This window comes from Camellia sinensis, chromosome 9, assembly GCF_055761805.1.
Source record: "Camellia sinensis isolate YWXY chromosome 9, ASM5576180v1, whole genome shotgun sequence".
NCBI classification, from domain to species: domain Eukaryota; kingdom Viridiplantae; phylum Streptophyta; class Magnoliopsida; order Ericales; family Theaceae; genus Camellia; species Camellia sinensis.
Window position 1 is genome coordinate 35,987,437 of NC_138969.1, and position 15,064 is coordinate 36,002,500.

General features: G+C 35.1%; 1 protein-coding gene across 8 annotated transcripts in view; it reads left to right on the top strand.

Moving 5' to 3' along the window:
- The window catches only part of LOC114306193 (serine/threonine-protein kinase EDR1), a 46,174-nt gene that overhangs the window by 27,853 nt on the left and 3,257 nt on the right, over positions 1–15,064 (top strand). For 6 of the 8 annotated variants that reach the window (XR_014339543.1, XM_028251384.2, XM_028251387.2 and 3 more), the window contains 7 exons: positions 98–357; positions 482–607; positions 773–862; positions 7,310–7,405; positions 9,558–9,653; positions 11,159–11,276; positions 14,476–14,767. Coding sequence is in view for 7 of the 8 variants with exons in the window: in XM_028251384.2 (XP_028107185.2) it covers positions 98–357; positions 482–607; positions 773–862; positions 7,310–7,405; positions 9,558–9,653; positions 11,159–11,276; positions 14,476–14,767 (1,078 nt within the window). In the remaining variant the exon portion in view is untranslated. The remainder of the gene's footprint in view (positions 1–97; positions 358–481; positions 608–772; positions 863–7,309; positions 7,406–9,557; positions 9,654–11,158; positions 11,277–14,475; positions 14,768–15,064) is intronic. The other 2 variants (XM_028251388.2, XM_082886559.1) reach the window with 1 other exon arrangement.

A 15,064-nucleotide genomic window follows, 5' to 3' on the forward strand; every position in this document is an offset into this window, starting at 1 on the left:
AATGAGCTTTGAACCTATTGACTTAAAAAAAGTTTCTGATGGCTCGTTTTTCTAGCTGTCTCTGAAGCTCAAAATGTTTTTCCATTTCCATTCTCAGGGTTTGCCTAGGGATGGAGTAATGGAGAGAACAGACTCATATAAGCATATGTCTGTGATAGTGATGATGAATTCTGTGGAACTTCTGGTTGATCTTGTGCGTTTTCCAGGCCAGTTGATACCCTTTTCAACCAAGGCAATCTTTATGTTTCATATATCTGCTGCAGGTGAGAGTGACTCTGCAGACTATGACTCATGTGATTCACCCCTAGAACCAAACAGTCCTCTTTGTGGCTCCTCAGAGCGAGTATATGTTGAAGGGTAAGAAAATTTCTTGCTATCAGCTTGAATGTATAGTTTTATTTGCTATTTCTTTTTTGTAGCTTTATCAACTTTAGAATTTCTGTTGGTGTTGGTTTGAAATTTACTGTGTTATGCCTTGCAGAGCTGAAAACAATGAGAGCCTCCAGTCCTTTTATCCCTATAAACTAGAAGCATCAGTTAAAGTATCAGGTCCATCTTTGCGGAATGTAATGCTTCAACCAAAAACAATGATTGATGGAAGGCTAAAGTAATTCTATTCCCAAGAGGAAATATTACATCAAATAGTTGTTTTGTTTTTTAATTCCCTGTGATAATGTCCATTTGTTATCACTTGCTGTTTCTTTGTCTTTGTCAATAAATATAAACTTTGCATCACTGTAAGTGTTTTTTTTTTTTTTTTTTTTTGGTGCAGTTTATCACACAGTGAACCAAATATAGCAAATGCATTTTGGCGGCGCAGCCAGATGAAAGTAATTGCAGAGCAGCAGACAGCCAGTTCAAGGTTTTATCGGGCTTAAATTTTACTTATTTATGAATAATACATAAGTTAAATAAATCATACCTTGGATTCAAAATATGCAAAGGTACCCATAAAACCATGTAGTTAGGAAGTTACTGATTTCTTTTAACTCAATATGAAACTCCCTTGAGAGGGAGAGAAAAAATAATAATAAATAAATAAATAAATAAATAATTGGAGACAGTCTTGATGTGAAATTTTTTGGAAGGATTTTAAAAATCAGGTGAGGTTCACTGAACTAATTATTTGCTGTAAGTGCAATCGGGCCTTCATCTTATGGGTTGAGCCAAAATTTAATACATCAATGAAACTCTGACTGACTGGATCAGTAACTGTTTTGGTTTTGATGCAGCAATTAGAAGCATATGAAAATGTAAATTTAAAGAAGTGGAAAAAATTAATATTAGTCAATTTCACGACGGCATCCATTTAGGACATATTGAAATCAAGTGTCAGATTACATTGGGTCTGTTAAAATCCACCTACTCTCCACCCACTTCACCCACTTAAACCTACTCCACTAAACCTAACCCACTACACCACTACCACCTCACCTACTCCACTAAACCTAACCCACTACACCACTACCACCTCACCTACTCCACTAAACCTAACCCACTACACCACTACCACCTCCACTTCACCTACTCCTTACTTACTACACACTCACCCTCTTCTATATATAGGAATCATGAATCATTGTAATAAAAATCAATATATCAATCAATAATAATACATACAATTTATTCTCTCTTTCTCTATACATTATTTCTAACATGGTATCAGAGCTGGTTTAAAACCTAGTATTTTCGCTTCCCCGGCGGGCGGCAACCTCACCTTAGCCGCCCGCCGGACCTCAACCTATTCCGCTGATAAAATCAACAAAGATTTGTGCAACTGTAGTCATGTGTGAGGCTGATGGAGAAGAATTCTTCACCTCATATGACGAGACAGTCTGGAACTGGAAACACTGCAACATTCTGCTCTGGAATTCTGCAGCAGCTAGATTATAGCTTGGTTGAGTGCCAAGCTTTGGTTCTTCCACCCACTCTTGAACTTGCCCAGCAAAGTGTGAAGGTTCATGCTTGTGTTGGAGGGACTAGTGTGCGCGAAGATCAGCGCATTCTCTCCAGTGGGGTTCATGTTGTTGTTGGTACTCCTGGTCGTGTGTTTGACATGTTGCGGAGACAATCACTTCGCCCTGTTTACATCAAAATGTTTGTCTTGGATGAAGCTGATGAAATGCTGTCACGAGGTTTTTAAAAATCAGATCTATGATATTTTCCAGTTGCTGCCACCCAAAATCCAGGTTGGGGTGTTCTCAGTTGCTGCCACCCAAAATCCAGGTTGGGGTGTTCTCTGCCACAATGCCACCAGAGGCTCTTGAAATCACTAGGAAATTCATGAATAAGCCTGGAAAGAGAAAAAGCTCATGCTAGGATTTGCGAAGTGATTCGATGCAGGAATTTTGGCTTTGGATGAAACCCTTACCATACTCCACTCATTCTCTCCAAGTGTTCTAACTTTTTATTTTTATTATTATTATTATTATATCAAATAATCAATGCACTCATGTTCCCCACTAACAGTGTCCACTTTTGACCCAAACCATTTTCAATCCATCATTTCTCCTTCACCTTTTGCACCCCACTCACCGACTCTCTCTCCACTTTATCACATGGGTTTGTCCCTCTCTCTCCTCCATTTGATTTCAAAAATCACTTATTTTTATTTATTTTTTCCAAGTCATTTTTCCTCTTTTTTAAATACCCCACTTTATTTTGAAACAATCGCACTGATGTTTTTCATATAATCCATCTATAAATATTTTTTATCTATTTTCTTTCTCCCTTGTTTTCTTTCATTTTATTTTTATTTTTTCAACAAAACACTCCCAAAACAAAAACAAAAAAAAAAAAAACAAAAAAAAAAACAAAAAAACAACATTTTACAAACTTGTCATTTCTTCATGCCGGGGATCAACCCCGATCAGCATTTTACACCATAAAAAAAAAAATAAAAAAATAAACTAAAAATAAAAAAACACAAAACAAACCAAAACACAACCAACACAAATCGGAACAGTGGGATTTTTCTTCTCGCCTATTCCGCCGGTCTTTTCTTCTTGCCACCGTCTTGGGCGGCCCTTGCCGGTGTTGCCTCCGTGTTTCCCACTCCACTGGGCATGATCACTACTCCCTGCTCCTCCACTGCAGCATATGGCGGCCCTCCAAATCGGAACATAAAACTGGCCTTCCGCTTCAGCTCCTTGTTTTCCGCCTTTAGCACACTTATCTCTGCTCGCGTATCCTTATACATGCGTTGGAGCAGAGCCAGTTGGGCGTTTAACTGCTGCACCTCATTTGTCCTACTCTGCAGCCGGTTCGACAAATTTGTAACCGCAGTCATGGTTTCCACACATGACTTCAAGGTATACTGATTGGCCTCCACATCCGACTGCACCGCCATTTTTTGCTCCACCGACCGCATCGGAAAGTTCAACGGAGCAAAACCAGAGGTGTTTGGTTGAGGTTCACTGGCCACCGCACTAGTTATTTCTCTTGTGGACTCGTTCAGTTCTGGAAAGAGCGTGAGCAGACCACGGGAAGAGGAGGCCATGTTCTGGGTAGCTGGACGGGAAGAAGAGGCCATGTTGCTGAGTGTTTCAGAGACGGGTTGGTTACAGAGTATTACAGAGTTTCTTTCTCAGCAAAGGAAGAGTTGTTTTCAGAGGATTTTCAGAAGTTTTTTTGTCAGCCTCAGCCTCAGCATCAACCTTGGTTAAATAGCGAGGCAACCACGCGTATCGCGCGCCACTTGACACCAGACGACAAACGGGCGCGCCAGTCCAGGCACTCACGTGCCTCGCCATCATGTCCGGCACATCTTTTTATGACTTGGGCTCGCCTTTTGATGGCACGTCTTTTTATGGATTGGGCACGCCTTTTGATGGCACGCCTTTTTATGGATTGGGCACGCCTTTTGATGGCACGCCTTTTTGAAAGATTGGGCACACCTTTTGAGGGTGCGACTTTTTAGGGGTCCGACAAGACTCTGTAAACTGTCCCGACATTTGATTCCGGTTAGCTTTTCCAAGGGTCCGACAAGACTCTGTAAACTGTCCCGACATTGATTCCGGTTAGTTTCTACATGGGTCCGACAAGACTCTGTAAACTGTCCCGACATTGATTCCGGTTAGTTTCTACATGGGTCCGACAAGACTCTGTAAACTGTCCCGACATTGATTCCGGTTAGTTTCTACAAGGGTCCAGCAAGACTCCGTAAACTGTCACAACAACTGTCACCACATTGTCTGCTACAACGGTCCGACATGACCCCATAAACTGTCTTCTACATCGGTCTGACACCGCCATCCAGTGTCCTCTACACCGTTATGACACCACCATACAGTGTCCTCTACATGGTTATGACACCCCCATACAGTGTCCTCTACAACGTTATGACACCACCATCCAGTGTCTTCACCAATGGTCTGACACGACCATACAGTGTCTCTTATCCTCTTTTCTTTTTATGTATTTTCTTGTTTTGTTACTCTCTCCAAACTCAAGTTGGTTAGTTCCTATCCCCTTGAGTTTGCGGGGGGCTGTTAAAATCCACCTACTCTCCACCCACTTCACCCACTTAAACCTACTCCACTAAACCTAACCCACTACACCACTACCACCTCACCTACTCCACTAAACCTAACCCACTACACCACTACCACCTCACCTACTCCACTAAACCTAACCCACTACACCACTACTACCTCCACTTCACCTACTCCTTACCTACTACACACTCACCCTCTTCTATATATAGGAATCATGAATCATTGTAATAAAAATCAATATATCAATCAATAATAATACATACAATTTATTCTCTCTCTTTCTCTATACATTATTTCTAACAGGGTCTTTTATGTTCAGAGCATAGTTGTCAAATCGGGATACAAGTCGTGAATTGAAATGACCTCGTACTGAATCGTGAATCATAAATCGTAAAAATTCGGTTACTTTTTCTAAATTAGTTGGAAAAATATATCTACATACTTGGATGTTAAATATATCTTATGAATATGAAATATTTAGACTTAAATCAAGTAAAATGTTGTTTTGAATGATGATCATGTAGTTTATAGATAAGAAGTTAACAAAGGTTTCTATGTAAGTTCATTATCTTACATTTTTTTCCTTTTTTAGATATTTCTTATCAACAATTCTTGATAAAGACAGTAAACAAAGAAAAACTCTCAATTTTCAAAGTAACAATAATTTGACAATGATATTAATATTTTAACAATAAGCATACATACTTTTGTGAAGAGGGAAAAGGGGTTCATTTGGTTAGTGGGAGACTGTTTCTCTTTCTAGGGAAAAAGGTGGCTTGGCTATTGGGAACAACGTTGCTAGGAATATTGCTCTCTTAGGCAAGTGGTTATGGAGATTTTCTATTGAAAGTGACTCGCTATGGTGTTTAGTTATTAAAACCAAGTACGGCGTTCAATCTAATAGTAGAGATTCTAATGTGATTAACAGAGGCAATTGTCGTTCACCATGGAAACCCATTTCTCGTTTGTATCCACTTGTGTCTAATTTCTTTTCATTGAGAGTGGGGAATGGGGTGAATATCCATTTTTGAGAGGATGTTTGGTTAGGGGATATCTCTTTTGATAGAACTTTTCCTTTTCTTTACCGATTAGTTCGTTCTCGAAATGTCTCAATAGCGTCGGTGGCAAGCTCTTTTATGGATCCTATCTTTTGGAATTTTGACCTCATTAGAAACTTGAATGATAGGGAGGCGGTGGAGTTGGCATCTTTGTTGGTAGTGCTTTAGGGGGTCTCTCTTTCTTCATCTTCTGATATTGGGGTGTGAAATCTTGTTTTCTCAGGGGTCTTTTCGTGTAAATCCTTTTTTGATAAGCTCATTGAGAATCCTTCTATTCCATTGTTTCCTTATCATAAGAAAATTTGGAAAGCGGATGTCCCTCATAAAGTGAAGTTTTTCATGTGGTCTTTGGCTCAAAAGGGTGTCACAACTAATGATGTTTTCCAAAAGAGAAGACCTAATCACTCTCTTTGCCCTCAATGGTGTGTGATGTGCAAGAGAAACTTGGAGGTAGTGGTCTTCTATTCCTTCATTGCCCAGTGGCTTGTGTATTATGGCAGCGTCTTTTCAGCTTATGTGATGAGCAGTGGGTTGCTCCGCAGGACTGCATTTAGATGCTTCTTATTCGGTTTATAGTGTTTAGGAGAACCAAGAGCGCAAAAACAACGTGGACCAATATTGTTTTCGCTATTTTTTGGGCTATATGGTTGGAGAGAAATACTAGAATCTTTGATGGCAAGGAAGCAAGTATAGAGGCTTTGTGGGATAGGGCGGAATATTTGGCATCTTTTTGGGCATTTGTATCCCCTCCTTTTAAAGGAGTCCCTTTATTGTTGATCTCTAGGGATTGGGCTGTTGTTTGCCATCCCTAGGATTAGGAGTTTTGTACTTTTGTTTTGCTCTTTCTTTTTCTCTTTCTTTGTATGAGGACTTCTTGTCCTCTTTCGCTTCTCTTTTTTAATTAGATTTTTGTTGATGCTCTAAAAAAAAAATAAGCATACATACTTTTTCCAAGTAGCAATGACCAAATAATAAGAAAGCATTATTTAGGATATTTTATTTTGAAGTCTAAAACATTTTAAAATATATAACTGACCTCCCCATGTAATATACAACTATATTTAATTTAATAAAATAACGATAGATAATTCATGGTGTAAGTTATTTTCTTAAACATCTTTAAAAGATATGTTATGATTATTTAAAGGAAAAAAATAAGAATAAAGGTTAAAAGCATGTTGGGTCTGACTGAATTTGATTGGATCATATTAAAAACTCCATGATCACTAAAATAACAACAAATCATGTACATATATTGGTTATTTTGGTATTAAATGCTATTAAAAGTTGTATTATGTCATTTTCAATAAAAAGATAGAGAAAGAAAAAGTAAAAAATATGTCGGACTCGATAGTTCCAATAATTACATGAATCATAAAAAATAAATCAAATTGTGAATCGATTGTGAATCGTGCGATTCACTAGAGATTCACTTTCAAAATAGATTCACTCATAGATCCGTATCGATTTTGCAAAAATTGCGAATCAAATCTTGAATCGAAAGATTCTGATAAAAAAGGTTCAGAGCTTGATAATCTTCTTTTGTCCTAGTTAACAAAGGTTTATGTCTAGGTTTTCCACTTCCTTTAGGTTTCTCTTTCAATTATTAGTTTGACTTTTTCTCACTTGGCTTGAATCCAGCTTGGTTGTTAATTATGCTTGTTTTTTTGCATATTTAAGTGCTCTTACTTGATTCGTGTGAATCTCCAATTTGTTTCTAGGTTTGTTTTAATCTTTTTCTTTTTGTTTTTTCAGTCCAGAGCATCCTTTACTTCGAGTGCATGGACGATCTATCTTAGGTGGTCATAGAGATTCTTTCAGAGATTATGGGAATGATATGGCGACATCAAGGTTCTTATCTTAAGATTTCTTTGTTTAGAAACCGTTGGCATTTGTTACAAAATATAAGAAATACATAATTGTTCAATATTGCTCACAAACTGTGCAAAGCATTGATGAACCACCACTGCCAACCCTAATTTTGAGAATAAGTTGGTTTTATACTTGTATTCCTGTACTAGTGTTAGTGTTTTTTCTATTTTGGTAATTCCTATTTGCACCTAGGGGCCATGCTAGGTTTATGCAAGAGGGTTCACCTGAACCCACTGACAGGTGAAAAATATTCATTATATATGAGAAGTTTCATTGTTAAAATGTCATGGATATGATGACTAAGCCATCTGGTATATTATCAATGAACCTTGCATACCTCTTCCTAAGAGCATCCACATTAGGCTAGCTATTATGGTTTAGGACAAAATTTGCTTAGCAATGTGCAAAATCACTCCTCCATCAGCCTCGCTACACCAAAATTAAATTTGGCATTACTACAGTAAATCGCTACATGTCCCGACGCATTGTTCATAAGTTATATAATATTTTATCATTTATTCGTAAAGAGTGACCGGACATCCGGCCGGATGATCAACTGCTACACCATTTTTTTTTTTGGAGCGTGAAATATAATATTTTATCATTTATTACTGGACATCTGACTAGACATCTTATCGGATGACCGGCTGTGCACCATTAATTATTTATTTATTTATTATTATTTTTTAAGGAATATAGCAACTTTTCCTAGAACCTTCTAGAAGCTGCTTTGGGTAGAGTTGTTTGCATAATGCAGCAGATCATAAAAATAAATATTTTATAAAATTAAATTTTAGAATAGAGAGTCCGATAGAGGTGTACATGCAAAAAATGCTAGATAAAATCGAAAAAGTAACTTTTTGATAACAGTTTAGCTCAAAATTTGTTTAGCCTGATGTGAATGATCTAACCCATCTAATCACTTTAAGGATTTGACCAATGAACGGGTTGCAATATGTCTAGTCTTTGAGATATTATATAGTAATTTTGGAACAATGCTTTACATTTGACACTTGTCAAGTTATTTTTTAAAAAGCTGACAAAAATACTAGGTCCCAATGCTTTAATCTACAAATATCAAATTGGAGCCCCACTTGAATTTACCCCAAATCACCAAATAATTTTCTCCAGTCTCTAGACTATCCATTTTGTTTTGGGGAAATTCTATGTCGGTGTACATTTAAAAAAAATATATTTACAAATTAATGATAAATTTTGTAAGTATTGAAATTTGAAATGATAACTTTTTCATCAATTAGTAATTAATTTCTAAAAAACCCATGGAGGACTAGTTTTCGGAAAATTATTAGGTATTCTTGGAGTACCACGTGTTCGTACTCTTTCAGCAATCATCATTCACTATACCCCCTTATGTTCCTCAATCAGCTAACATAAAATCATAAAACCCCACCTTCTCCACCAATCATAATATCATAGAGCACCACGTGGCTGTGCTATCGGAGTACCCAATAATCATCCTAGTTTTCCCTTTTCCTACTCCTCTCCCTGCTCTTCTAAACTACTTACTTTTCTCTCTCTAGACTAAGCACTAAAAAATAATAATAATAAAAAAAATAAAAATAAATAAATAGCTATTGTTGGGATAATACCACGTGCTATTACATTTAAATGTGATTAGTTTATACAGTGGTATTCATCAATCTTGTACAAGAAATGCTATTATGTATATTTCTAAAAGGATACATATGACATTAAAAATGACTTTTTGTAACAACATAAATTTGTAACATATACCCACTGGCGATTCTGAAAAATTTTGTTAGTGGAAATCTAATCTAGAAATCTTGCTTGACAAACTATTTTTTAGCAAATTTATGAAAATACTCCTTTTCAAGAATTATTTTTTGATTTATTGAATTTATTTTAAAAATAAAAAGATAGTAAAATGATGAGTGTTTTTAAACTTTTCATTATTTTTGTTTATTAGTAGACAAAATGTGAATAACAACTGTAAAGACAATACAAAAGTGCACTTGAATGACACCACTCACAAAATTTCCTAGAGTCACCACTGTTTGTACCACGTAATTGGGCAGAACTTTCTCTAGTGATATTAATACCACGCATATTGGTCATCTGAAACTGATTGCATGCACTTGTGTAATTACAGATCAGCTGGGGCATCACCATTAGAAACTCATCGAAGAAGAAGAAGAAGAAGACACAGTATTAGTATGACTCCAGAGATTGGTGATGATATTGTAAGGTTGATACCTTTTTTTTTTTTTTTTTTAACCATCACTTCTAGTAAGCATTAAATATATGGTTGATATTGGCATTTTATTTATTTAGACCCAAGTAGCACAGACACGGACACACGACATGCTAACTCAATGATTTTCAAAAAAATGTAAGACACGATATGCTTGGAAGACGTTAAAAATTTATATTTTTATAGATTTATTATATGCCAAATATATGAATAATTTTTTCAAAGGTAATGAAAAAAAAAAATGAAAAAAAGAAAAAAAGAAAGCAACTTAACACTAATTAAAATTAAAAATTATATATTCCATAACTTAAACATCAAAATATCATTCAAGTAACAATTGCATTATAAAGAATGCAAAACAATTGTAAAACATTAAAATATCCATGATGTATTTATCTTATAAATGTTTAGAAACATATTTAGAGTGCACAAGTTGCATTCTAAAGAATGTAGAACATTGTTAGTATATGAAGAGATGTAAAGTGCCCGATGTTACTTTAGGAGTATCCGGAGAGTGTCGTGTCCCGACATGACACTCCTCCATTGAAGTGTCCATGCTTCTTATATTTAGAGCAATCGCTCTTTCTCCATCTGGATCGGATACAGAGATTTCTCTTTATATTGATGTTTGTATCATTTTGTAATGTTTAAACTTTCTATGTGGAGGTAGCTTTATTTTTGCTTGAAGCTTCCTTTTGTCATTCTTTTTGTGTACTACATTTTTCCTGCTAGTAATTATGTACATGTTGGGGGCCATTGCTTGGTACGCTGGAAAAAAGCTGGAGTTGCAAGGCATGAGAACTCAAGCTTAGTAAGAGCAGTCACTTTGTGCAAATAATACTTATGGTTAGGTCTGTATCTACTTCGTTCTCAAATAACTTGCATTGACAGGATCGACATTGGGTGATTTTTAGTGATACTTCTTTACATTTAGAAATTGCAATTACTTTGTCTTGTTTGCCATTGCTTGTCAATTGTGCTTCCATTTGTTGTTTTTTTTTTGAGCCATTTTGTTGATGTCCCCAACTTGTTGGGAAGTCTGATGTAATAAGAGTAGTGGTTGTTAAGCTTTACGTGCTTACTTGGCGTTAGCCTATAAATAGGTGGTTATGGTCAGTAGTCAGTTCTATGATATTTTTCACATTGTATTTTGGAGCTTAGAGCTCTTGTATCTCTAATGGAGATTTTCTCTCTCTAATGAAATACATTCCTAACATCAGCCCAATAAAGAAAATGGAGAAAATTACTGAGTTTTTTTTTCTCAAGATTAAAATAGAAAAAAATAATTTTGTGCTACAGAAACAAGGGAAACGACCAACGAGACACTCAGTGGCAGTGGAAAAATGAATTCAAGTTTGTACACACAGAACCATTAAACCCGGAAATGGAATTGACAGCTCTCCATTTCTGCAATATGGACATTTATTTATTTAATAGTTTTTTTTTCCTGGTATAGTGCCTTAATGCAATATGCATATGATGTTCTTGGCTGAATCTAGGGTTGTACGAGCAATGAATGAAACGTTGAAGCAAAGCCGTCTTCCAAGGGAGCATGTTGATGCACACAGTTTTTGTTCTATGAGTAAAGAAAACAATAAGCCAGATCCTCATGAAAGTGTATGTTCTGTACTTTGCTTTGTTTTTTAAAAGAAAAAAAAAAAAAATAAATAAAATAAAATAATAATAATAATACAGGAGCTCAGAATATTTTGTGCGAGAATGAAACAATTGTTCACAAAATTATTTCTATGGAATCTACGTTTATATTCTTTTTGGTTACTAATTGATATCATGATGAAAACTACATTGTTCTTGCACTTAATTGCTTAATGTGTGGTGCCAGTTTTAATTTTTGGATACTTTATGTGGTTATGGTTTAATAAGACAAAAAATCAATTTTCTGCACCATCTCATAAATTCCATCCTCATCATCTAACGCAAACCAATAATGATCTATGTTATGTAGACTCTTCTAAATTTGTGAAGTACTTGTGTCGGACACTTGACACTTAGATAAGGGTATGGAATACGTGTATGATATGCCTAGTTGGACTTGCACCCAAAAAGTATGTATAAGTAATCAAGTTTATTATATAATTATGCATAAGGCTGCCACTTTGTTGGTAATAATTTTACCCCTAATTTAGTAGAGAAGTATAGAGAAGAGGGATCTTCATATGAATTTATAGACTTAGAAATAGTTTACAATAGGATGTCTAGAGATATAATGTGGTGGGTGTTAGAGATGAATGGTATGACCAAATGGAATATTGATGTGATGACATGTGTTGTGGGATTATAACTATAATTTGATCACTTATAGGAGAAACTAGGGAATTTTCAATCACAATAGAATTGCAGCAAGGGTCAACTTTGAGTCCTTACCTATTTTCCTTAGTCATGGATGAATTAATTAAACACATTCAAGAAAATGACTAATGGTGTATGTTGTTTGCAGAAGATATTATTCTGGTGGATGAAACTAAGGAAAGAATTAACACTAAAATAGAAATATGGAGAGAAACACTCGAGTAAAAATAGTTTAAAATTAGTAGAACTAAAATTGAATATATGGAATGTGACTTTAGTAAGTGAAGATTGAAAATGAGGAGATAAAAAGAGTGAACGTTTTCATTACCTAGGGTCAATTATTAATAAGTATGAAGAGATGCTTCTGACATATTATGTGATCAATAAATAGTAACAAAATTGGAAGAAATTGTTTAGAGAACAACTATTAGCCCAACAATGCTTTACGAGATAAAATGTTGGACAATTAAGAAACATGTGCATAATATGAGTGAAGTTGAGATGGGAATGCTAAGATGCATATATGGTAAGATTATGAAAAATAAAATTAGAATTAAATATATTTTGAAATGATAGAAGTGAGCACCAATTTAAGATAAGATGAGAGAGAACAAACTATGATGCTTTGGTAATATACAATGAAGATTTGTGGGTGCGAAGAGTGATACGATCAACATAAATGGAAATGTTGGGGACAGAGAGGACCTAAAATTGACATGAAATGTGGTACTAAAAGAGGATATGAATTTATTAATCTTTAAACCAAAACAACCACCCTATTTGACCATCTCTTACACCCAAATTGCAAACCACCTCCATAATTCCTGATTTCCTCTCTCCATCCCACTATTGCTATGGCTCTCTAGGCCACATTTTTATGATTCTTCATCTCCTCTATCTACTTTCTCTGGTGGTGTTTGTTTTGAGGGATTGAGCCATGGGATTGGACTAATAGTCCCTCTGGACTAATAGTCCGTTGTTTGATTCAAAATTTTTGCTCCAGACTATTAGTCTCAAATATATTGGACTATTGTGTCCCATGGGGAGGGTGGGACACAAATGGGGGATAAGGGGGGATATGGGATTAGGTGGTAAAGTGACCATTTTGATCCTCTACTATTTAATTATGTATTATATTTAGTAAAATTCAATAAAATTTAAATGTCTCAATTTAAAAATAAAATAATTTTATTTAATTTTTATTCATGTTTTATTTATTTAATTTTTTAAAATTATTTTTTATCGATATTTTATTGATGTTTTGTTTTAAAATTTTGTTTATATTTTATTTAAATTTTAATAGATGTTTTATTTAATTATTATTATTTTTTAAATAAATATATTTAAAATTTTAATTAAAAAACTAACTTATATTTTTATTGATATTTTATTTATTTAATTTTTAAATAATAAATTTATTTAATTGTGCAAAAAATAAAATAGAATAAATTTTTATTTAATCTATCTAAAAATAATTAAAATATTAAAGATATGTTTAATATTGCTATTACTTAGTAAATAATTAAAAAGGGTAAAATAGACATTTTAGCATTTATGCTTCTCCATAATATTCCCAACAAACATAGGATTCAATAGAATAGTCCAATCCAGACATCTAATCCCATGACTAAACAAACATAAGATACAAATCCAGTCCAACTAAATAGTCCGGGAACAATTTATCCTAGGACTAACAGTCCGGTAGATTCCAATCCCCCTTTATCCAGTCCATCCAAATAAACACACCCACCTGCTACACTTGCAATAAGATCAATTCGAGCACACTAGAGGCACCACCTGAACTGCCAACCCACACTGCTGTCATTCACCCGGGTCAGACCCATTAACACAACCACCACCACTGAAACTCACATCACCAAAATCTTCACCTACCATTTCAACAATCCATTGCCAAAATCTCTGTATCTACCATCATCCGCAACCTTACCAGCTACTAGTTCCACTACGTCTCACAACTTAGTTTTTACTCGTTGCTCAAGTTGTTCCTCAGCCATTGCAGCCAGCCTCGAACTATCACCAAAAGTTGGCATTGCTTTCTAAATTAGCTCAGCTTTGTTAACTTTCATTTCCTTAAATCACTACAAATCTGTCAGAAATTTCTGTTTCTTTTTGTTTGATTTCTACGGCTCATAAACTCTTCAAAATCATGTTCACTAGTTTCAAAATCGCTGAAGGAAATTTGGCAAGCTTACAAAAGTGCATATTTTAGCTTTGCCAAATTCATATTCATTCTCTCTTCAATTTTCTTTTGCGACGTATTTCTTCATCATATAATTTTTGCAAATCATTACAGATGCTGGGTTATATAATACTTTCAAGTATGATATGTTTATATCTGCATTTGTTTCAGATTCTACTGGTGAATTCCTTTGTTGAACCTACTATATGTACTTCCCGCATGGTGTTGCTTCTAGTGCACATTTAATATTTTTGCCTGCCCTTAATGCCTTCAAGTTTTATTTTATGAGTTTCAACACTTCTTCAGGTTTCCAATTTCCATCATGATGAAATGTCTGGAGAAAAGTCTACAGCATATTATTTTCACAGGACCCAGATGAGTTCTCAGAAAGCAATCTCATTACCTTCATCTCCTCATCTATCTAGGAGACTTGCTTCTGGAATGTGTGAATCAGCAGTACTCACAGGAAATGCTGAGATGACCTCAACCTGGAATAAAGTGCTTGAATCATCAAAGATTCTGAACAAGCCTTTGTTGCCTTTTCAAGAGTGGAACATTGATTTCTCTGAATTGACTGTTGGAATTCGTGTTGGGATTGGTAAGCAACATGCTGGAAAGATAATCTCTAGCTATTTAAGCAAGGTGATGAGAGTTCTCTTAGCAGAGTACTCTTAGTATGTAAGCTTTTATTGCCTTTCGATATCAAATTTGATTACTCTGACTGTTGGGACTTTTACGTTGATTATATAAACCGAGTACTTTTATATGTAACTTATTGTAAGGTGGTGAAAAGTTCATTTGCCCTGGTGATAAATTACTGATCAATGTCATGAAATAATGTGGTGACATAAACAAAAGAGGATTGAATCTATCCAAGTCACAAGTTCACCATTTT